This window comes from Gymnoscopelus braueri (assembly GCF_963280865.1).
Source record: "Gymnoscopelus braueri genome assembly, chromosome: 10".
Lineage (NCBI taxonomy): Eukaryota > Metazoa > Chordata > Actinopteri > Myctophiformes > Myctophidae > Gymnoscopelus > Gymnoscopelus braueri.
In genome coordinates this window covers 35,506,060-35,530,952 of record NC_137611.1, presented here as the reverse complement: position 1 = coordinate 35,530,952, position 24,893 = coordinate 35,506,060, and the positions used below count along the sequence as shown (strand labels likewise).

At 45.3% G+C, this 24,893-nt stretch overlaps 1 protein-coding gene across 1 annotated transcript; it reads left to right on the top strand.

Annotated features, from left to right (window-relative positions):
• Positions 1 to 986: 986 nt before the first annotated feature.
• Positions 987 to 9,073, top strand: LOC308093535 (kinesin-like protein KIF2C; the record flags this gene model as incomplete). Its single annotated transcript, XM_080439870.1, has 14 exons — positions 987 to 1,095; positions 3,348 to 3,467; positions 3,861 to 3,958; positions 4,227 to 4,322; positions 4,503 to 4,557; positions 4,951 to 5,113; positions 5,348 to 5,438; positions 5,581 to 5,644; positions 6,121 to 6,212; positions 6,791 to 6,933; positions 7,224 to 7,437; positions 7,958 to 8,068; positions 8,710 to 8,777; positions 8,962 to 9,073. The coding sequence occupies 14 exons, from the start codon at positions 987 to 989 to the stop codon at positions 9,071 to 9,073; spliced, it is 1,536 nt and encodes a 511-aa protein (XP_080295996.1).
• Between the last annotated feature and the right edge of the window lie 15,820 nt (positions 9,074 to 24,893).

The following is a 24,893-nucleotide window of genomic DNA, read 5'->3' as shown; positions in this document are numbered from 1 at the left end:
ATTTAGTAACGGACTAAGTAAGCCCTGGTTGAGGTGTGTATTTTGGCGCAAAAGATGTTACAATTTCATAACAGTTGTGCACTTGTATGTATTGAACTTAACATGTGTTTGGGGAGGGAGGGCAGGGTGAAAATTGTCACTGCATGTATTCCTACTGGCTGGGGTGGTACCTGTCAACCGGGGGTGTTGGGCGGGAGCCGGAGTAGGCCGAAGGCTCTACTACGTCCTCCCGGTGGGGACACAAGTGTGTGTGTGTGTGTGTGTGTGTGTAGGGAGGAATCATTGGCATAATGACTAAACTGGGGGGGAAGGGGGCAAAAAACACTTTACTTTTTGATTTTACTCTGCATTGTGAGATCAGGATTTGTTTAGGACTTGTGTTGGTTCCCTTTTGATTTTAAACTTGAATGAAAAAAAAAAGTGAAATATCCCTTGTCATTTTATTGTCTACTCAGGCTTTTGTGAGCCCCTTGATTCAATATTCATTTTCCAAAAGTAATTGAAAAAACACGGTATCTGCACGTATTGGAAGGACAATCTCAGTCACCAGAACCAAGGATGGGTCATTTTAACAATCTAACATTGTTAAAATGAAGTTTGAATTTACACTGGGTTTGCACATAGGGCATGTCTGATAAAATGAATATCAAAGTGAAATATCCCTTTAAATGTATATGCAACATGACTAAGACATATTTCATGAATCTATATGCAACCAGGCCGAGTTCATTCTTCGGTGGTGGTATCGGTGGATGGAGCCAAAGGTGTAGTTATGGTTGAGTGGACGGAGGGGAATGCATCCAAAAGGAAGGAGGTGAGTGTCAAAGCCAGTTGTCTTTAATTTATATGGCAAACGTATAGCCCATCATGTCCGCACTAACTTAACTAACCATACTGCCTGTCATGTCCAACAATAACCATGTAGCCTCATGTTTACTGTCTAACCATGAAAGTAACCCCGCCAGCAACCCCGCCTACCTCTAATCATGTTAATCTATGATGCACAGGTTGATTTTGAAGACCTTTTTGTCATCAATGAAGAGCTCCGGCATCGCCTCACTACTTTGGTTGAGAGTCCCACTCAGGACGAGGCAAGTGAACATTGTTTCCATGCAATCAAGATATTGGCCATTTTTGCTTTGGCTCTTCCCTTAACGTGAAACTGGTGTCCTGCACTGGAAAGGGATAACCAGACATGCAAAAGTGTAACCTTTCAGCTACAGTCACCTTTTTGAATCCAAATAGGGCAATTGTGTGACACCTGACCCAAAAGAAAACAACATGTTGTCACCTTTTTCACCTCGGGCTGTTTGCATGCCTGGGGATAACATCCCTAGCCTTGTTTATGCCGATATGTACATTATTTTATTTTCCCCCATTTCGGACTGTCCACAAAGTGAGTCGGTAACCTGAGATGAAACTAAATGGTTTGGTGAACCTCAGTGAAATGCGTATCTTCATATAATTGGTCCTCAGTAATGCTCATTATAATATGGTACCATTTTTGTCTACATTGTCTCAGAGGAGGACTGGACCCTTCAGAAACCAGTGACATAATCGATGACTAATCCAAGCTAATTGTATGGATGAAGATGGGTTGGAAATTGGTGAAATCGTCCTGCAAAGGAGTAGTTCACCCAAAAAAATACTTATTTTCTATCAGTTACACTCTTCATGGGAGATTTTTTTTAGTTGTCGCATCCCTAAGCCAATAATTTGACCGTGTAGGACTCTTTGCGTCTCCTATTGACCAACCATCCAGTTATTAAATTATTGGCCCAGGAATGCGACTAAAAATCCATGAATTCAAGGGGTGTGTAATTGATAGAAATTTTGGGCGATCTACTCTTTAAGTGATATTGATGTTACATGAGCTCATAGTGTCATTTTTGTGTCTGATTGTCATGGTAACTGTCGACCTGTCAATTTTCTTCCCTTTGCAGCAATGCTTTAGTCGCCTGCGCTCGTCCAGGATTCCTCCTCCTAGTATGTAAATTGGTTTATACTTCTGATTCACATCTATTTTGGGATCATGTTGCCTGTTAAGTCATTGTGTAGGTCATGATGATCATATCTGAACAGTTGAATCTTTACAGGTTCAGTGTTTTCTCAATTACACATAGACTATGTACTCAATGTTCCCTTCTTGTTGGCAACCCCTGTCCATGAAATACTCGCGTTTTCAATTGATAACATGATCAACAAATGTGATTGTGCTTTCATTGATGATTTAAATCACCTGCTGAGCTTAGCCTTTCACTTTTCAGAGGGGGTGCATGTCAGTCTTAAAGGGCAGCCCTGCAGATTTAACCACAATTCTATTGTGAGGGGGTTGTGTAACACTTACAACCTTTTTAGTTAGACTGGTGTTCCAGCACCATTGCGGTTGTCTTTCGCAAATTGCTTTGAGCTCTGTGGGTCAGAAACCCAGGCTGCTATGGCTTTGTGTCTTTCCAAGTAGATGATTTTGAACTTGACTTGTACACAATGCGGAAAAGGAGACTTGACTACAATCATAACTCCAGTTGCCGTTTCACTTACATTTCTTCACTTCTTGCTTACAGTAGTTTCCAGGCCTCGGACCAGGCATACCAGAAGTGTGGCGCCACTTCAAGCTGCACTCCCGGAGCCAACTCATTCAATCCCTGTCCCACCCCCCTCTGGACCTGGTTAGTATTTACTATTTACCCCCCTGGTATTGCTAATCCAGGAGTTCTCAACCTCATCTGAACCAGTCTCAAAGGTTCAACTGAAGTACCCCTTATGGTTTAATTTTGTTGTGAGCTTGTAGATCTGATATAACCCCAGCTTCCTGTATATGGACTGGGGTTAAAGTTATTCATTTGAACTCACAATGCAACACATTGCAATATTGAGAAAGTGGATTACATTTGGCCACCGCAATTTACACTTGGGCATTTAGCTGACCCTCGCAGGTATTGAGTGAACTCTAGTCAACGGACCACCAAATGGCCAAGTAAAAGTGCTGTGAAATAAAAGGTAACTGGGATACCGGATAAATGTCAAACCTTACCTAGCATGTTTAGACAGATTCTATCAGTCTAAAAAACTGCATTTGTGGCCATGCAAAAAGTTTAAATAACTTTGATAGCATGTGTGTAGCCAGATCGGAGATCTCTGCCTATTGATGCATCTGGGGAATTTTAAAACTATGTTATGGGCTAGTACTTGCATTGGCTCTTTTTTTAAATGACATAGTTTTAGCCCTACACTGAATATGTCACAAGACATACCCATAGGCAGTGTGCTCTGATCTCGCTAACGAGACTAACATGAGACTAACTTGCATGCATTTGCATATGTATAACTAGCATCTCTCTCCTTAGTGGCCACCAAAAGGGTGAGGAAGGACAGAGAGACGGCAGCAACCCATCTTCCCAGTCTCCTTGAGGAGGCCAAGGAGACTGATGAGGCCCAGAACATTGTCAACATGCCTGTAGCCAGAGGTCCGAGGATTGAAGCCACTAAATGTTTAGACCGTTTGACTGGTATTCTGAGCTCTGCTAAGTCTGAACAGAAAAAAGTCACATGGAATCAGATTTTGACAAAGCCGACTGGAGACTCATTCAGAGGTGGTTTCAAATGCGACTCATATCAGATTTATTAGGATGCGTCTCAGTCTGAACACTCTTAACCTGCTCTGGAAGTAAAATCTGTTTCACTGTCCAAGCAGCAGCTGAGCTAGAACTGATCAATAGCTGAGCTACAACTGATGACTACAAAGTACGAACCATTGTGTTAAGCAGATGAAAATGTGTTTCCTGGTAAAGTTTGGTTGTATCTAAATCTTTATACGACTTTTTTACTGACCGTAATGTTGCATATTTCTATGTACACAGGCACAAGAGCATCCATGGCTCCAAAGGATAAAATCAAACCCAACAAAAGGCTTTCTGGTGTTGCGAAGCCCCCCGACGCTCAAACCAAGAGGGGGAAGGTGAGACAAATTGCCCAGTATCGACGCATCTGAAATTAATCAACACTGTTCAGCCTGTCTATCAAGTATTGATACAGTATGTACTGTACCAGTTATAACTGGTACATACTGTATATAATACTGTACGAACCAGTGTGCTCTGCATTGTACATAGTCCATTAATGGCATACTTGTACAAATCTAGCTCTTATTGCCTGATCAAAACCTGCCTGATCAAAACCTGCAGTTGGCAAGGTTTTGGTTTAATAACTATTTCTGTTTCCTGCAGTTTGGAGAGGTCTGCCGGCCCAACCAGAAGTTCTATGACATGATCGAGGAGTTCAGAGAGACCCTGGACATGAACCCTCCCTCAGTCATGGAGGAAGTAAGAAGTAGTTTTTATAATCCAAACAACATGGTTTTAATGAAAACATTGCACCTGGCTACAGCTGCTCTTGGCAATGCCTGAATTGTTGAAATGTATTATAGCACATTATTTGTGATGGATCTTATATCTGATCTCAGTTTCTCAAATGTCATTCTGAATTTAACTTTTTTTGTACAGGCTGAAGATCAGAAGATATGCGTGTGCATTCGCAAGCGGCCATTCAACAGCAAAGGTATGTTTAAAGAAATGTGATGTCAAAACATGTCATCAGTTCTACATGGAATAAAATATACACTAAATGTACTTGGAATAAAATGCACACTAAATATCTGTTCATCTCAGTGTTCATGTTTCTCATCTAACTACTTAATCCTATACTTCACTGTATTCCCATGAGGTTGTTGATGGTAACAATATACTCGAGCACAAAGACCCTGCATGAGGTGTTGCCAACTAAACTAAATCTCCACATTCTAACGTTTTTTGTTGTAAATTAATGCCTTACAGTAGCAGATCTGCAAGCTCTATTTGCTACATTCAAATCCTGAAAAGTAACAGTTTTGGACATGAGGTTTCCAGCTGACAGAGCCGATTATTTATGTTCCCTGATGTGTCATATTCCCAGAACTGGCTAGAAGAGAGATAGATGTGGTCTCTGTGCCCGGCAATGGAACTGTGCTGGTCCACGAACCCAAGACCAAGGTGGACCTCACCAAGTACCTGGAGAATCAAGTGTTCAACTTTGACTACTCCTTCGACGAGAGCGTCACTAATGACATGGTCTACAGGTAATCCATTGCCTACTTTACTTCAGTGGTTCTCAAACTTTCTATCTTCAAGGACCCCCAATATGCTATCCAGGAATGGGTCCATTATTTGGCTGGAACTGTCAAGGACCCCTGGGCGTTCTGGGACCCCACTTTAAGAACCGCTGCTTTATGCTATTGTGACACTTCTTCCTGACCAAAGATTAAACCGTTTTACCGACGGGACTAATTTATTTGCTTTGTTTTCACTCATAGGTTCACAGCCAAACCCCTGGTCCAGTCTATCTTTGAAGGTGCCATGGCAACTTGCTTTGCTTATGGACAAACCGGCAGTGGAAAGACTCATGTAAGTGTGCAGTCTGTTCAGTGCATACAATGCATGATCTTGTTCTCCAGCACTATGGGTTGAATTGTTATGAGGCTACCCAGATACTAATGATTAGTTAAAATGTACCATGTGCTTATAATGTCCTTTTACTTATTTTCAGACGATGGGAGGTGACTTCTCTGGGAAGCGCCAGAACAGCACTAAAGGCATCTACGCCTTGGCAGGTAAGCCTTACTCCAACTTCCATACCAAAAACCATGACATTTTAAAAATGGCGACCCCATGGATTAAAGGTCTCATTTCTTCTATGGAAGGCATGTCATGCACCGAAAAATCTACATTAAGCCTACAACGCGTCACAGCACGACTCATTGTATGCCTGTTGGATATTTCCTTTTATTTTGGGATTAAAACTAGCAATACATTAGCAATACATGTGCTATCTTCCAGAAAATCCTAATGATCTCTGGTATTTTGTTAAGCCTGAATCTGCAATTATTTCTACTGGTTGTCTGTATGGCTACCAAAAGGACATTTCATAAAGGGGTAGCCTACCAACTTCTGCAAATGACCTGGACAACAACAGTTTGTTTTTGATCAATCGTAAAGCTGTGTGACCAGATTGATCAATCAAGGGAATCTTGCATTCCTCCCTGCTGCCTAGTGTTAATTATATTCTCATATTTTGTCCCTTGTGCAGCCCAGGATGTGTTCACCCTCATTAACAGCCGGAGGTACGCCTGCCTGGATCTCTGTCCATATGTCGCCTTTTTTGAGATCTATAACGGCAAGGTACGAAAACTATTATTAATCTAATATACATGTGTCTGCTCTACCCAAACATGTAGTAATCACTTACATTTCAACCTAATGTCAGTCCTCAATAATGCTCATTAATAAAATGGCACAACTTCCATCTACCATACTCACTCCGGGTCTCATTGGTGGGCTATGGACAGTTCATAAATCTGCCAACGGAGGTTCCAAGCTAACAGAAACTACAGTCATTTTCTTCTGGAAAGTTGCCACGCTGAAATGGAAGCCCAAAAAAAGTTTGTTTGAAATTACCAAACTTGCCTACTGATGTCATTGGTAGACTGGTTTCTGAACTGTCCACAGCCCTTCTCTGAGACACACAGTAGACCGAAATGTACCATCTTATTGGTGAGGACCATTATATGAAGAAAATGTTTAAATGGCCGAAGTAGTCCTACATCATACGATGGCATTGTGTGGAAAAGTTGTCAATATACAAGCTCAGCTTGTAGATTAATTTAGCAATTTTATTATTTGGTTGGGTGTGTGGACCAAATGAACCAACAGAACAAAGTGTTCTGGTAGGCTTGAGTGAACTTGTGTCGTCATTTCAGGTCTATGACTTGTTGAACAACAAGTCCCGGCTCCGCGTTCTGGAGGATGAGCGGCAGCAGGTTCAGGTGGTTGGCCTGCAGGAAGTGGGAGTTTCCGCAGCGGAGGACGTCGTCAAGATCATAGAAGTTGGCAGTGCTTGCAGGTACATATTACAAAATCAAATGTCACCATTTGTTGTCACAATATCGATAGAGGCATATGGTGAAATCAAAAGTTTTCCAAAAATGGCAGATCTACAAGCCAATTCATCTATCCCAATTATTGGCATGTCAGGCAAAAAGTCAAATTGTGAAAATTGAATTATTGTGACCTTGTAGATGGACCTTTATTGATGGATATTGGCTACTAAAGAATATAAAAGACGTTGCAGCCCTGCTCTAGATTTCTCTCTTGCCCCGTTCCACCGTCCGTTCTCTTCGATCACTCCTATAGGACGTCTGGCCAGACGTCTGCGAATGCCAACTCGTCCCGCTCCCACGCCATCCTCCAGATTGTCCTCCGACGTAACAACCGCGCCAAGACCTTGCACGGGAAGTTCTCTCTGATCGACCTGGCCGGAAACGAGCGGGGCACGGACGTCAGCAGCAGCGACCGTGCCACGCTGGTGGAGACTAATGAGATCAACCGCAGCCTGCTGGCCCTGAAGGTAAGACTGGCTGCACACTGGTGTCTCTGAAGCAGTGGTGGAATGCAACTAGGTACATTAATCAAGTACTGTGCTTGAATACAAATTTGAGGCACATTTACTTGAGTTTTTGTGATGCTTCTACTCCACTACATCTCGGAGTAAATATTGTACTTTTTACTCTTCTATTATTTATCAGGTTTAGTTACTAGTTATTTTGCATATTAAATTCTTAGTACAAAATGTACATAAACTACAAGTAAGTAAAATGTTGAATAAAGGGCTTGTAACAGTATTTTTATGTTGTGGTCTTGCTACTTTTAAAATCATCTTCCACAACTGCTCTGAAGAGACAACCCTCTGATTTAAAAGCAGACGGTGACATCTAGAGGCAGTGATTGGTTCTTACCATGAATCTATGAGCTCCAAGTTAACATATTGCCTCTGAATATCTTATTCATGATTAGTTACTTTTTTTCCCCCCTCCAGTAATTTGTGGTCTGGGCCCTCTGTGAATAACCTGTTGCTCTCACTCCCACAGGAGTGCATTCGCTCCCTGGGAAGGCATGGTGACCATGTGCCGTTCAGAATGAGCACCTTGACCAAGGTACTCAGAGACTCCTTCATTGGTGAGAAGTCCAGGACCTGCATGGTATGTATACATGGAACAAGTAAAATGCCTCCTGGCATCCAACGTATCTCAGAATAAATTGATTTAAGAAAGCAACAAAAGGAAACCTCAAAGTAATAACATGCATGACTATAATAATTATGTCTAACATGACCGTGCAACTCAAATAATTGAGCAGAAGCCATGAAGGGTACACCATTTCTCCTACTTCCAGTTACTAGCCGCAAACTAAATCAGAGCCACTTGTGTTTTTTGCAAATGGCTTTCTATAACAAGCAGGAACAAACGGACATAATGATTGTACTATATGCATACAAAAAGGAATCGGAGCCGCTTGATAGTTATCCATTTGCAAAAACAAAGTAGAAACTAACTGGCTTGAGGATTTAAACAGAGCTTAGCATTTTATTTAGGCACAAGCTGGTTAACCAACATTTAAGGTTCTATGAAAGCATCATAGGCTAGCAGCTATGTTGGCACGAACATCCCTAGTTGCTTGGAAGTGCCCACAAATATACTAATACTTAGGCCTTTTTAATGCAAAGATTAGAGAAATATCTCACTGAAATGCTGTAATGCAATGCAAATGAAATGATGGTGCTCAGTCAGTTAACCAGGTATATTAACGTGTATATACCTGCACCTTTCCTCCATCTCTACAGATCGCACTGTTGTCTCCAGCCATGGCCTCCTGTGACTACACCATGAATACACTACGCTATGCGGACAGGTAGACATTTTATTTCATGAGTCTACACCATGAACACACACGCTCGTCCAATAGACTAAACACTGCATTTCCATTCCACACCTGCCAAGTGTTATGACGATCCAATGAACGGTTCTCTATGTGAAGACGGGACAGCCATACAGTACAGATACAAGTCACCTCTTGAATGTGTTTTTTTTTTTAGGGTGAAGGAGCTGAACGGTCCCAAGGCCCAGCGACCCACCACAGCAGCAGAGCCCATGGACAGCAGCTCATCAGAGGAGGAGGAGGTCAGATTGAACACTGATTCCAAATAACCTGACTGAAATTAGTTGTCAAACTCGTCTGTGAACTCATGTCATTCTTTTACTCTGTAGGACTCGATGCCGTCCGACCCCTTCGCCCTGGTGGCAGAGCTAGAGGACAAGGTCCAGGGCGAGCTACAGGTATAATTTCCCTTAACTAACAAACATAAACTGTTCTGGCTACTTTTATATCGGTTTCCGGCTCTGTGTTTAACCCTTCAAATTGTGTCTGCAATATTGGAATTTGACCCCACGTCCTATATTGTCTCCATAGTCTAACTTTGTGTTTTTTTTTTAAATTAATGCCCTACTTGATTGAATACTTTATTAGTCAGAAATGGCAAGGAGTACAGCCAGACATTTAGTCTAAAAAGGATAAAACAAAGTCGTGGGGACTCGTTTCCAGACTACAGCGTTTCACAAAAGTAGCAGATCCACAAGCTCGAAACGCGGCGCACTTTGAGCTTGTCGATCTGCTATTGTTGCTGTTTTTGAGTAACCGTTTTTCTACCCGACAGATGACGTACTTCCTTGGCCCCCTCATTTTTTTCCCCCCCACCAAATCTCTCCCAAAATAGACAAGCTCACAACACGACACGGTGCGTTGTGAGCTTGTCGATTTTTGGCGAAATGTTTGACTGTTTTCACCAATGTTAGTCAATCATGTTCTGTCCAGAATAGGGACGCGTATGGTTCATGTGGTTAAAATTGCTACTGAAAGAGAAATGTTTGACTGTAGCATGGACATGACTCTTTTGATTTCTTTGTTTTCCAGAGAGCCTGTGAAGTGTTCCAGGGAGCCAGCGAGGTTCTCGAACCAATGAGGCTCATCTCTTATGATGTGGAGGCTGCCCTCCCTGATCTGCTGGACTATTCCAGACGTGTGCAGGAATATGCCAGCAGTCTGCAAGGTTAGGGTTTATTTTCTTAAACTACCAGCTTTGAGTATGTCAGTCATAAATTGGTGACTAAATCACAAAAAATGTGACGGCCAAATACATACAGTTTTTCTAAAGCTTTATTTATGAATGGGTTGCTGGGCAGAAACCTTCGTATCTCCATACATGGGTTTCTATCCGACTGGCAGTATAGGACAGACCTTGGGGTCACCAAAATCAGAAGGGTTCATCCTGCAGTGTAGCTTTCAACCCATTTAGAGCATCTGTTATTTTTCATAACAATTTAAAACCTTCATGGATTAAAGTTCTCAGTCACCACGAGTAGTAATTTGGATTCCATAGAAGCCGAAAATAGCCGATCTAAAGGCTCATAATGCCTCCCAGCACACTGTTTCACAAATCGCAGATTAAGACTTGGCCTGACAAAACAATTCAGTCACAAGATTTTGTTTGCTTTAATCGCTGAGTCTTTCAGAACTTTAGTTTAGTTTTAGAAGGCGTTTTTCAATTCGGCCTCAGGTCTAAATGGTTAATTGATGGTACTGTGCTAAATTAACCACTGAAACCCTCTATTTGGTAAACTGGACATGATTTGTCTCTGTACTTTGTCCTTGCTTCCCCCCCTCTAACCAAATCGATGTTATAAAATAGCCCATATTTTCTGAGAATATTCCCCACCAGAATAGGGATGCTAGGGTTCAGGTGATTTGTTTTTGTTCATGTTGTGTAACATGGCTCAATGGCACCACTCTGTGGCTAGAGGTGGTTGTCTTGTCTGGTTTCTGCCTGACAACATGAGGGTGTAGCAACTTTATCACCATGTCAACATTTGATTACTGAATGCTATAGTTTCTAGTCTTTGAATGCATCTGTACCTTGTCCTTTTTGTGTTTGTCTTTTTTAGCAAACTGACGTAATGTCTGTCAGGTGGAAATCTCATTTGTCCAAAACGGTGACTTTTCAGGATTACAAAGTAGCAGATTGCGTTTCCAGCTTGTAGATCTGATGCTTTTGTGTGGCGCTGTAGTATGATAAAGGAGGGCATTAAAGTGCCTTTTCCCCTGTCACCATGTAGCTGCTGTGGAGGCTCTGCAGGCTGCTGTGGCAGAGGAGAGAACGTCCCGTCAGCCTAAAGCGACAGGCTCCCGTCGCTGAGCAGCGCTGGGGATGGTTAAGGAGATTGTTAAGCTATGTGTTCAGATTTTAATGTTTGTCAAGTTTTAAATGTTTTTTTATTAAATAAAGGTTTGACACAATTTCTTTGGGTCATGGTTTTGTTTTTAACTTGTCACATGTCTGAGAAATGATTCCTATAGATCGATAAAGATGTATTGGTCTTTTTGCCAAGATGGTGAGCTTCTAGTTGCCCTATGATAATCTAAGGATAAGGCTGCTGTATTTTTACACACTGGTTAAAATATAATTCAAATAAGTCTCATTGTAATTTTTAAGGGTGTATAATATATTTTTGGTCATAATGTAGCTCGTATCCCAGAAAATCAGTTGTCCAAAATGCATCCCAGAACTTCACTGTTGAACATGATTCATTGTGGTGAATTGGGGCATTGTAATTTTATACAGAAACGACTTTCTGAAGTGACTTTTCAACCTTTGTCCCCCACATGCAGTGTTTTTCACATTATGAAAGTCGTGGTGGGTTCGTAAAGTTAATGGGAAAAATTAATGAGTTCTTCAGAATAATTGACGCTGACCAACTGTACACCCGAGTAGTTTCCATCCCAGAGCCTCATTAAAACCAGCAACTGTCATTTTAGATTTGAACCACTAACAAATATTTTATACTTTGGTTATTAAAAAAATGTCCCTTGTAGATCTATATATTTTTCATCGTGAAAAGGTGTGCAAATCTTTGAATACAGTATTTGCTTTCGGGAGGGGTCCCTGGAACAAAATTTTGAGATTGAGGTCCGTGGCCAAATGCATATCATTTTGGGGGTCCTTGACAAACGTTTTGAACAACTGAAGTTTGAAGGATTTTAGAAGACATTTGTAGAATCTGCCTCAGTTCTTAATGGGTTGACCACAAAACCCTAGTGTCTCTTTTGGGGGTGAACATACACTGTATCGCAAACTGTTGTGAGCGTGTTGATTTGCTGTTTTCCAGCAAAGGTATTTTGCTGTTTTCCAGCAAAGGTATTTAGTGTAGAGCAGCGATTCCCAACTTGTGGGCTGTGAGGATATTGCTAATGGGTCCCCAAATAATTGGCAAAACATTAAGGTTTTAATTGTGATGCGTAGCTTGCGAGACAAGTTCAGGCAGTATACAGTTACAGTAGGGGTGTGCCGATACACTCATTTCACGAAACGATACTGGGCTCACAACTTCGATACGATACGCACTTTTTTATTATGAAAATATATGGTGGAGAAAAAAAGCAAATGCAAACAAATAATTCTGTTTTTGCATTATTCAGACATGCAAACTTGTAGCTTTTCAGCTACAATAGCCGTTTTGAATCCAAATAGGACAATAGTGTGACACCTGACCCGAAAAAAAACATGTCACCCTTTTCACCTCGAGGCTGTTTGCATGCCTGATATTTATTTATTTATTTTCAAAACGATATTTTTTCCCCCCAAAACGATACATATCGTTACGAAAACGTATCGCGATATATCGCGGGACGATATATCGGCACACCCTTACACGCATGTGCAGCTCTGTGTGGGAGATGTATGAGACACTGTATGTGACGTGTCAATTGGCGTTCTACTTAAGCTCGCCTGATTCATTGCGCTTCCGCCTGTTGTATTGTCAGTGCTGCCACTGATGTTATATGCACTTTGTTTGCCCCCACTAGCACCACCAGTAGGGGTTTTGTTTCCCCCTGGGAAATATCACATTTGTATTAACATTCTATAAATAAAAATGTTCTCACGCTATTATTGGTCTCAATATATTTGAGTTATCTGACTGAAATAATGTAAATGTGAAGAAATGTTTTTTTCTTAGTTTACAGCCTTGAAATAAATGAGTTCTTATATGTATGAGTTATACCAATAGATAGGAGCTTAAAGTAGGCAATACTACGCTAGTTTTTATTCAACGATTAAAACACGATGATACATATGCTCTGAAAGTGCACACAGCCCACCCATCTGACCACTTAACACGGCAACCGATGGGTAGGCCCAGATTTTCAATTGTGCCCTGATCCAGAAAAGGTTCAGAACCACTGGTGTAGAGAAAAAAAACAAGAGGGCGCATAGTAAGTTTACTATGTTTAACAAGAGTTTAACGAAAACGATGGAGCTTGCACAAAAACAAATTTCACCCACTGTTTTACACCTTTTAAAACTGATGTGACAATAAAGTTGATTCTGATTAAGTGGTAAAGAAACTCAGGGTTACGGATGTAACCCCGGTTTCTTTAGAATTCGGAGTAACATACTCACTATGGGATATCACCGCCCCCTGGCGTTGATGCAGAGCTACATACCATAAACTCCCGGGCCATTCATTGGCTGAGAAGGGTATGTCACGTGTCCGGTAGACCGGAAGAGGTATAAAACCTCTTGCGTGACGTGGCTCATCCTCTTTAACACGCTTCCTGCATGCAGATGCACACAAACAGGGGTGTTAGGTGAGTATGTTACTCCGAATTCTAAAGAAACCGGGGTTACATCCGTAACCCTGAGTTTCTTGTCAATTCTCCGTAACATACTCACTATGGGATGCATAAACCCCCCTGGGCTTATAGCCATACCGAATCTCAGGTCCGCACGCCCCCTAGCCATAAGGCCCCGTCCCCCTGGACGTGACCTTCGGCCTCACGGGCGGCCCAGCCCTCCGGGCCGGGGTGCGGTATCTAATTGAAAGAAAAGGACCCTGACAGACCAAGTCTGCCTATTCATCTAATGAACAGACACAAGTCTGACCCATAAGTGAAAACAAGGAAACAGGGCCTCCTCCCCTGGAAACCTACCAACGGTGGTTCCGAGGGGACTCAAGAGAAGGAAGGTAGAGAAGGGAACAAAGGCGGGTTACACAAAAGACCTGCCTAACCTCCCCCACCCTAACTAGAGACAGCCGCTATGCCCAGTACAGCGAGCGCCACTGACGCCGCTGCCACATCCAGGCTGTAGAAAGCCGCAAAAGTCGATGGAGACGACCAGGTTGCGGCCGCGCACACCTCCTGGACCGACATTTCCCTGGAGAGGGCCCAGGAAGTAGCCACGCCTCTAGTAGAGTGAGCCTTCAGTCCTTCTGGAACTGGAGCGCCACTACTGACGTAGGCCAGCCTAATGGCATCCACACTCCATCTAGAAAGCGTCGCCTTAGTCACTGCCTTCCTCCGACCATCTGGGCCGAAGGAGACAAAAAGTTGCGACGACGACCGGCCGACCGCCGTCCTCTGGCAGTAGAGCTTCAACGCCCTCACTGGGCAGAGACAGTGCAGCCGCCTATCCTCTGCCGAAGCGAAAGGAGGCGGATGACAAACTATCAGCTCAACCGGTGTCTGGGTCACCATTCCGTTCTTGGGAACAAACGCCATGTTGGGCTTAACCAAACCCTGCTGTCGTCTCCCAAGAACCTCATGCACTCCGAACTTACTGAGAGCGCATGTATGTCGCTGACCCGTGTAGCTGTAGTGAAAACAACCACAAGAACCGTTTCGAGACTAACGATCTCCAGATCCATAGAGTGAAAAGGCTCGAACGGTGGGAGGCAAAGCGCCCCCAGCACCACCGCCAGGTCCCAGGCCGGGAACAGAGGCCTAGAGACCGGCCTGGCCCGCCTGGCACCGTTCATAAAACTACGCACCAGCGGATGTCGGCCAACCGTCATGTCATCGAAACCCACGTGACAAGCGGAAATGGCCGCCTGGTACACCTTAACCGTCGAGAAAACCAGACCTTGGTTCAATTTGTCCTGCAAGAACATGAGGATGCTGCGTACCGAGGCCCGGAAGGCCTCAACCGGCGGTGACTGACCCAGACACCATGACACGAACAGGTTCCACCTGTCGTCGTACGCAGACCTCGTGGAAAGGGCCCTCGCCCCCTGGATGGTAGCTACCACCTCAGGGGGCAGGCCATAAGAAGTCAAGGTCTCCCCCTCACGGGCCAAGCCCACCGGTCTAGGTCCTGAGGTTGCTTGTGGAAAATTCCGACCCCTGCCTGCCGTAGCAGATCTCTGATCGGGGGGAGGGCCCAGGGCTCGTTGTAGAGGAGAGGATTATTCCTAACCTCCATGCGCCCCACGCCAGTGCCACTAGTGGCACTGACAGTCCGTGGAGTCTGACAAGTTGAGAGGACCAACTCCAGTGACGGGAATGCATAAAGCAGTTCAGTCGGCCAACCTGGCCCAGATCTGGCTTGTTATCTCCGGAGGAGAGGCCAATCTGCGTACCAAAAAATGCCCCTGGACAACAGAGTCGCTCCACTGTTCAGGAGGCCCGGTACCTGTGAGGCTCTGGTTGACGTAAGGCGCGCGTCGCACCACAGCGTCAGATCGCCAGCTAGCCTGTCCAACACTGGAGAGGCCAGGCCTCCCTGCTTTTTGGCATAGCACACGGTCGTGGTGTTGTCGGTTCCGATCAGGACATGACAACCTCAGGTGGACGGGGCTCCAAGAGCCCACATCCACCTCCGGGGAAAAAAGGTCACACGTGGGGCTTGCCCAAACGAAACAGGTGTAAGGCCGAAGTCATGAGACCCGTCGCCTGCACGCATAGCCTGTATGTGACTTGTCGCCTCACGTGAGAAGACCCTAGGCCGAAACGCTGTCTATCCCGCCCGGGACAGACGCGCTGTGAGCCTGGTCTAGCCCAGCGAGATCCCCTATGAAGGTGGTCTGCTGAGACGGACCAAGACGCTCGACGGACGGTGACGGTGAAAAACCCCTCGACGTCAAGTGGGGAAACGGCCACGTCTGTGTGCCGCGCCACCTCCTGACTGTGGTGGATAGAAAGGAACGTGGAAATAAGCATTGAAAACAATGCTGGTCCACCCATCTCCTTACCGCACCGTCCGCAGAGAGGGTCATACACCAGTACAACCACAGTGTGTTGTTGTTGATCAGGGGAGCTGACCAGTACAACCACAGTGTGTCACTGCTGTACTGAAAAAACCCCTACACACACAGTGTACCACTGAAGTACCGGGTAGTAAAACAGTTCCGGACTGCAAACTCTCCAACAAGCTGCCTCAGCAAGCGAGTCAGGAGGGGCTCTGATGTCACCCAGTGCGGACAACGCACACGTTTCCAACTGGACCGGTGATGTCGCCACGTGATCCAGCGGACCCGCACATGCGGGGCCGTTAGAGACCGTGGAAGGGTAGCGGTGGAAGGTGGCCACCGTGGTGTTGCTTTAGCGGGGCTGGCTATGCGCTGCACCAAAAAACAACACTGCAATGTGTTGTTGTTAGTGAGGCCAGTTAGCCGCCAATCGAAGCAACAGTAGCCTGACTGGAGGTTCTGCAAACCTAGCAGCTAACAAGCTAGTCAAGGCTAAATCACCATGAGCCAAGAAACGTAGAGATCCGTTTCCAAGGGAACCGGTTTCTTGTGTGTGCGTCGCCATGGGGACCAAAGACGCTACTACTGGTGCTAGCAGCGCTAACCCTGTGTGCGTTGCCATGGGGACCAGCGACGCTGCCACTGCCGCCAGCGGTGCTAACCCTGAGGTGACCGCCCGAGGCAGTAGAGGTACTAACGGTCCGTTAGGACCCGGCGGGGTCACGTGACCGGTCACGGGGACCTTGCCTGACGTCAGCATCCGGTTTGTCCGCCAGCGCAGCCTGTCTGTTTCCATGGAAACCAACGGCGCTGTCACTCTGACAAACGGGGCCGTCCGAAGTAAGCCTACCTTGGCCGTCGCCCTCTCGTCTGAGCCCAAAGGCTCCGGACGGAGCGTCGACAAAGTCGTCCTCCCCTTAGGGAGTGCTTTGTCGCTCGTTAGTGGCGAACGAGGCCTGTAGTCCGTGAGGCGGTACGGCAAAGGGGGCATCTGTCCCTCCAAAATGGCGGAGACAGAGGTCCGCTCTTTGACCCAAGTATTTATTGAGACCCTTCAGATTCAGAATGGGTCGTACCCCCCCCCCCCTTCTTTTCCACCAGAAAATATTACGAATAGAAAACCAGTTGGTTCCGATTCATAGATAGTTCTCTGACTACGTTACTCTGAATTCTAAGGAAACCGGGGTTACAACGTAACCTTGCGTTTCTTGACAAATTCTTCGTAACATACTCACTATGGAGAGAGAGTGAACCCCCTCTCTCAGAGACATGGTTGCCTTATCCTCTGCATGAGAGGAACAACACCGTGTCCGACATAGGAGATTATATGCATAAGAGCACGTGGAAAACACACCAGTACAACCACAATGTGTTGTTGCGGGTCAGGGGAGTTGATCAGTACAATCACAGTGTGTCACTGCTGTACTGAAAAACCCTGTACACACACAGTGTAACGCTGATGTACTGGGATAGTAAACAGAAGTATCGGAAGTAATCCTTTAATAGCGCCCATGCTCAAGAGGAAGGAAACTTCCTCCCTCAGAGTATTGGCTGCTGGGCCCCTTGCACGGGAAAACAATACTTTTTCTGTCACGGGGGGTTTTTGTGGAGAAATGCAGCCTGAAACCCTTTAGTATTGCTTTTTCTTTGAGCAATACCTAAGCATTCGGCTTGCAAACCTCCATTGCTTCACACACCGAGCGAGTGGCTTGGACGATGACGTCACCGGCCGCTCGGAGAGTGGGAGCGTTGCCATGGGGACCGTTGCCATGGGGACCAGTGACGCTGCCACTGCCGCCGGCGGTGCTAACCCTCGGGCCAACGGAGGACTCGGAGGAGTCACGAGACTGGCCACGGGGAAAAACCCCGGCGTCAGAATTAAGCCCAAAGATATATACAGTGAAAACTATATATATATCAATGATTAATCCTACCCTGGCCGTCGCCAGAGTGTAGAAGAGAGAGTAACGTCACGCTTCGATCTCGCCGCAAAGCGGGCCTCTATGGGCTATAGTTCCAACATTGGAACTATCTCATTGACGTAGACAGAGCACTTCCGCATTCCATTCTCACAATGGGATCGACGCTACTGTCATTACTCTCTTCCTAACTTACTCTGGCCGCCGCCATCTTGTCGACAAAGTCGTCCTCCCTAGGAGGTGCTTTGTCGCCCTCCAGCGGCGAACGTGAGGCGGTACGGCCAAGGGGTCATGTCTGACCGAAGTCCTTCCGGTTCACAGTGGTGCGTGGGCACTTCCTGTGGGACGGAAGCCTGTGAGGCGACAAAACCTTCCTCCCCGTAGGGGATGCTTTGTCGCTCGTTAAAGGCGAACGTGGCCTGCAAATCATGAGGCGGTACGGCCAAGGGGTCATGTCTGACCGAAGTACTTCCGGTTCACAGTGGTGCGTGGGCACTTCCTGTGGGACGGAAGCCCGTGAGGCGACAAAACCTTCCTCCCCGTAGGGGATGCTTTGTCGCTCGTTAAAGGCGAACGTGGCCTGCAAAACATGAGGCGGTACGGCCAAGGGGTCATGTCTGACCGAAGTACTTCCGGTTCACAGTGGTGCGTGAGCACTTCCTGTGGGACGGAAGGCAAAAACCGGCGTGACCCCATTCCACTGGCGCATTTGCGCCCTCTGGCGGACAGGGGTGATGTGGGTTTTTATATTACCTTCATATGATGGTATCCAACAATGTCTAGAACATCGGAACTCGGGTGTTCTAGACAGTGTGGGCTTATGTAATAGAGAACGTTGATACATTACATGCACGGATATCATCCCATCAATGTCTGGGATACCGGAGTTCGGGCATCACAGACATTGTGGACTTATACACAGAGAGCATTGGAGCAGAGAAGCCCGCCCGCAGGGGACTCCATTGCTCCGCTGCTCTTTCAGATGTTATCCAACAATGTCTAGAACACCGGGACTCGGGTGTTCTAGACAGTGTGGGCTTATGTAATTGAGAACGTTGATACATTTACATTACATGCACAGATATTAGCCCATCAATGTCTGGGATACCGGAGTTCGGGCATCACAGACATTATGGGCTTATATACAGAGAGCATTGGAGCAGAGAAGCCCGCGGTAGGGGACTCCACTGCGCCGCTGCACTCAAGCCACGTGAAAGAACGAGATCGTTTGTAACATGTAACACATTTATTTCTTTGGCAGAAAAAAAATTGTACTTTTAAACACACATTCGTTTTCATTAAACATGGCCTTCTGGCAGTCGAGGAGCCGTCCATCTTCCATCGAGTAAGGTCTTCAGAAGCCCCCGAGGTTTGCTCGATACACAGAGTGAGAAGGCTAACAAGCTGGTGTTATCCTAGCGAGGCAAGCTAGGCTAGGACAACGCTGTTAATAACCTGTTGCATGGGTGTTAAGCCAACAAAACACTGCCTGACTAAGGCGACGTTAACCTAGCGAAGCAGCTAACGTAGCTAGTCTGGGCTAACTCACTCACGAGCTTCTGCCTCGTTCTCCCCACGCCTATGCCGCCGTCGCCGGAGCCCCCTCGTTGTCTCCTGGCGACGCACCGCTGGCCCGGTACGCTTGCTGTGGCAGCGGAGTAGACGGCTGGGAAGAGGGGGAGGAAGTGCCGCTAGGTAGTTGCACCTGGGTGGCGGGCCTCTATGGGCTATTGCTAGCGGCTGCTGCAGTGCTGCGTAGCACGGCTTGTGTAGCAGCCTGGAGGTGCTGCGAGCGGGGGCTAACGCCGCTCGCAGCCGGGACTGCCGGAGGGCCCATTGTGGACTGTGAGCGCACGTGGTGGGCCCCACCACCCACGTTCCCTGGGCCGTGTTGCTGGATCCGCGACGACCGGGGACGAGACGTCGCTGCCTCCCGCAGCCAGGGCGCTGCCCTGGCTAAGCGGCTATCGAGGTGCAGCGTGGAGAACAGCGCAGTCCTCGCAGCGTCCCGGTGCATCTTGGAAATGCCTCGGCCCCGTAGAGACCGAGGCACGAGATGCAGAAACCATGAGGGTCATCCCCGGAGATCATCAAGCGGCAGAGCAGCAATACGCAGGGACGTGGAACCTCCATCTCGAGCTAACCTGTTAGCTTTCAACCGCAAGGCTAAGAGCGCGGAAAACTCAAGGAGGAAAACTTGCTTTAGCAGTAAAAGAAAGAAAGAGAAGATAGCCGCGGGAGCGGAAATAATAAAACTTTTTTTTTTTTTAATAGGAGGAAAACCCGTTGGTTAGTACAAGTACCACCGAGTGGGCTAAAGCTGGTTTCTGTCCTGATCAAAGTTACGTTTGTTATTATTAAGGTATGTCTTGAGCTGTTGCATCTGCCATGCAGAGAAGCGAAAGAGGATGAGCCACGTCACGCAAGAGGTTTTATACCTCTTCCGGTCTACCGGACACGTGACATACCCTTCTCAGCCAATGAATGGCCCGGGAGTTTATGGTATGTAGCTCTGCATCAACGCCAGGGGGCGGTGATATCCCATAGTGAGTATGTTACGGAGAATTGACAAGAAACTGTCTACACTATTCCAATTTAGTTGCAATGAAATGTTTTGTCCATAACACATAATGGCTATGCCACAGCCCTATCCTCACCACCCCAGTCCTAGCTGTGTTCCTGGGAGTTCAATGTTGAATTAAGGTTATTCTTCCTTTTTCTTAGTGCTTTTTATTTTTTATACAATGTTTCTAAAGCAAGTACTCCAGTACTTTAACTCAAGTACACATTTGACAGAGCAACTTTCACTTGTAGTTGAGTACTATTTGACCACCAGAAGTATCTACACTTTGACTCAAGTACTGTCTGGGGTTGAGTACTTTGTCCATCACTGCTGAAGATTTGATGGTGAACCTCATGACATCACTGCATGGCCACGCCCACCAGTGGTTTACAAAGTGGGGTCCTTGAGGGGGTCCCCAGCTAAATGTGTTTACCGGTGTAGCATTAAAATCAGTTTAACCACTTTAACTTCGGCTATTTGAAAGTAGCCATTGGGATATATTTTAAACATTTTAACAACACAAATATTGTATGGGGGTGGGGGTCCTTGGCACAACATATTTTCAAATGGGGGTCTGCGGCCAAATATATATTTGTTTGGGGGGAAAACCACTGTTTTATACCACTTAGTTTTCCAATACAGCGTCCATGAACCCCCACCATCCCCCAGTCCTAGCTGTGTGCCTGGGAGTTCAACCCCCATGACATCAGCAAGCACAGACAGCTGGAGAATGACCCGTAATGTTGTTCAGTGTGGGAGGCCTCTTTTGTTTTTCAGCGGTGGAAGAAGTACTCAGATTTTTATTTATTTAAGTAAAAGTAGCAATATCACAACGTAGAACTAACTCTGCTACAAGTTAAAGTCTATTTTTATGGCAGATGCACAAGCCCACGACGCGCCGTGAGCTTAAAGATCTGCTATTTTTGAATAGCGAAAGTATAACATAGGGCTTAAGTGTTTAATGTACTATATTTTGTATCAATGATTAAATCTGCAAAGTACTAGTAACTAAAGCTGTCAGATAATTGTAGTGGAGCAAAAGCACAATTACTTGCCTCTGACATGTATTCTAAGAGGCAAGTATCTTCTTCTTCTTCTTCTTCCCTGTCTTTCGCTGTACCTTCAACCCCCAGCCCCCGGGCCTCAAAAAAAAAGAAACACTCCTAACTATAATACACAAGCTGGAATTATGTATACACATTCCCCTACAAGCAAACACTGACACATGACAAATCAAAGGCCTAATAAACAGCTTTGCCGAACACATGCCCACCCGCCCTCCCTTCACCCCCCCCCCCCCTACCCTCCCTCCCCCAAGCAAAGGATCAAAATAAACAAATGTGTGTCAGGGAGGCCTGGCCGGGGTCCGTTTGGTCGGGTCTGTGTGTCTGTCGGTGACTGGGTGGCCTAGGGCTGCTCGGTGTGAGGCCTGGGAGGGAGCCACAACTGTTTCCTGTGAGCAGCGCGCCCCGACCCCCCACCCCACACACACACACACACACACACACACACACACACACACACACACACACACACACACACACACACACACACACACACACACACACCACCAGAACCTCTCCACAACTGGCTTAGTGGGTGGTATCCCTCCCCCCTCCCCTCCCCCTATCCTCTCTTTTCTCCGCGTTCTCTACCTTCCTCTGTTTCCCAACACTTCTCGGGCCCTGCCCTATTCCCGTCAAGCCGTTCCACCCTTTCCTCCTCCTGCTAAAGGTAGACAGTCAGTCAATGTCTGTCAATTCAGAGCCAGGCCCCATGCTATAAACACCAGCACTGGAAAGAAGAACTCTGATGTTTTTTTAAACTTAAGTTGAAGTAGCAATACCGCAATGTAGAAATATTCTGTTACAAGTAAAAGGCCTGTGTTCAAAATTTGACTTGAGTAAAAAGTGCAAAAGTATTGGCACCTAAATTCCCAAAAGTACAAGTTCTTTAAATCTTTTGGAAATGGCAGATCTACAAGCTCACAACGCGACGACGCGTTGTGAGCTTGTAGATCGGCTATTGTTGAATACATTAAGTATAAAACAAGGCTTCAGTGGTTAATGTATGTTTTGTATCAAGTCTAACAACTAATTAGTAACTAAAAGATAATAATAATTGTAGTGGAATAAAAAGTCCAATATTACCTCTGAGATGTAGTGGAATAGAAGTATAAAGTATTGACATACTCAAGTAAAAGTACCTAAAACTTGTACTTACAGTACAGCACTTTGTCTCTGTCGGGTGGAAATCCAAAACTGTTACTTTTCAGGATTCAAATTCAAAAATAGCAAAAGTTGCAGATCTACAATCTCAAAACGCGTCGATTCGCTTCGCACCGCGTTTTGAGCTTGCAGATCTGTTACTTTTGATGCTTTTGAGTGACGCCGTACTATGATTAAGTAGGGCGTTAATTTACAAAAAAAAACACAAAAGTTTAGAGTATGGAGATATGAGGTTTCTGCCCGACAACAACGAAATGTACTTGGCTACTCTCCACCACTGCTAAATACACCTTCCCCGGGGGCTTCATATAGAGGGCCAAAGGGCCTGCTTTTGAACTCCAGACTGCTGCTACCTGGCAGTGCTTAGTAAAGCCTAATACTGTATGCTTCATCACACAATGGAGTCGCTCAGCCAAAATGACTTACTGTAAGTCAATTCTTAAATCAGTATAAAATTAGGCTGAAGTTAGAAGCAGTTATGTTGCTATTCTTAATTATTCTAACCTGCTACCGTATTTGCTTTCTCTGCTTGATCATTCATTTGTATGTATCCATTCTCGTTGATTTAAGTTTTTAATGAAAATACTACAATGAACTATGTTTTATTGCTATCTTTCCTTAACCACACAAACCTTATAGCGTCACTATTCTGGGGGGGGGGTGAACATTGGGTGAAATTAGCATAATGTATATATTATGCTCACAGTAGATCGTCTATTTTCGGCGGAGAGATTTGGTATGGAGGGGAAAAGAAGGGGGCTTAGTATTGACCCCTGTGGCACTCCGGTCAACTAAGTATAGGGTTTAAGTGGTTAACCATTTATATGTCTGTCAGTCACATTGTGTGTAGACTAGTCTCTGAAGCCAGACCAGCCTTTTCCACAATCCTCACATGCTGCACAGAGTCTGTAATTACGTCCCCTAAAGGTTCCGCACAGGAAGCTGCATGTCGTCTGTTTGTCATTTCCGCTCTCAAAAATATTTTTTAAAATAGCTTTAAAACATGTTTTTGAATTTCCATTTCTCCTGAAGCAGCAAGCTATACATACGCTCTGACTAATTTGATCAGGTGTAAAGAAAAACGATGTACTAAACAATGCCGTTGGGAACGCGTTCCCCTTCGGTTATGCAATACATGTATACCTGTTGTCAGAGTACTTAGTCAGTGCAATACCCATTAGACAGACAGACAGACAGACAGACAGACAGACAGATAGATGGATACATAAGATACATACAGAGATTATGGACATAAAAGGGACACAGACAGACATATGGAGATTTGACGGTTTATAGATAGTTCTACTGCCAATATGACCGACTTCCAACTTGGCACATCACTCCCTCAGGTCCTCTGTGATACACATGCCACGTTTGAAACCTGACAGTTATGGAGACGTGCAGGGGCACATGTTTTGTGCATTTATATAGATAGATAACTGCATTGCAGTTGCAGAACCACTGCAAAGAAGGAGGGTGGTCCGTCATATTGGGGCGGTGACAGGATTGAGTGACCAAAGCAGTTGGCCCAGGCGTAGGTTTGTCAGCAGCCATTCTCGTCAATGTTCTAGCAAACTACATTTAGAATTTTGATTAATTTAGATAGGCGTGCAGTGGGTCTCCAGTCATCTGGCAATGCAAGACTACTGCTATATGCTGTATGTATGTTGAGAGCATGCGACTGCTACCAGCATCTCCCACTTTCAAATGTTTTAATAAGGTCAAGCAATGTACCCATCCCCCAAGTTGTGAAGCCCTCAGAGTTACTACAGGGCAAATCTGTGAGTGATACATTTTTGTGTGATACAAACTATTTTTGTTTGGTGTGAAGGGGGGGAAAAGAGCAGACCAAGTACAGAGCCAAAGGTCAAGTTTACTAAGTATTGAGAAGGGTTTAAATAGTTAAATGTCTGAAAATACACACTAACATGAATCCAACATATTCGGTCAATAACATATTTTCAATTGTTTAAAACTGTTTCTAAATGTATGTATCATTATGTATTCTGTAATCTGTGGACCCCCTTGAAATGAGATGGCTCATCTCAAGGGGTTATTCCCAATAAAGAATTTCAACAACAATAGAAAAGATAATGTGCAAACAAGCAAGCAAAAAAACAACATTAATTTACACAACACTGATGATAGTGCTGTTAAACAAGTCTACGAAGCTATATGACATCTATGAAAAGTTTAATATGCTACACAATTTTATACAACATGTACAGGGTCCCTGCTTC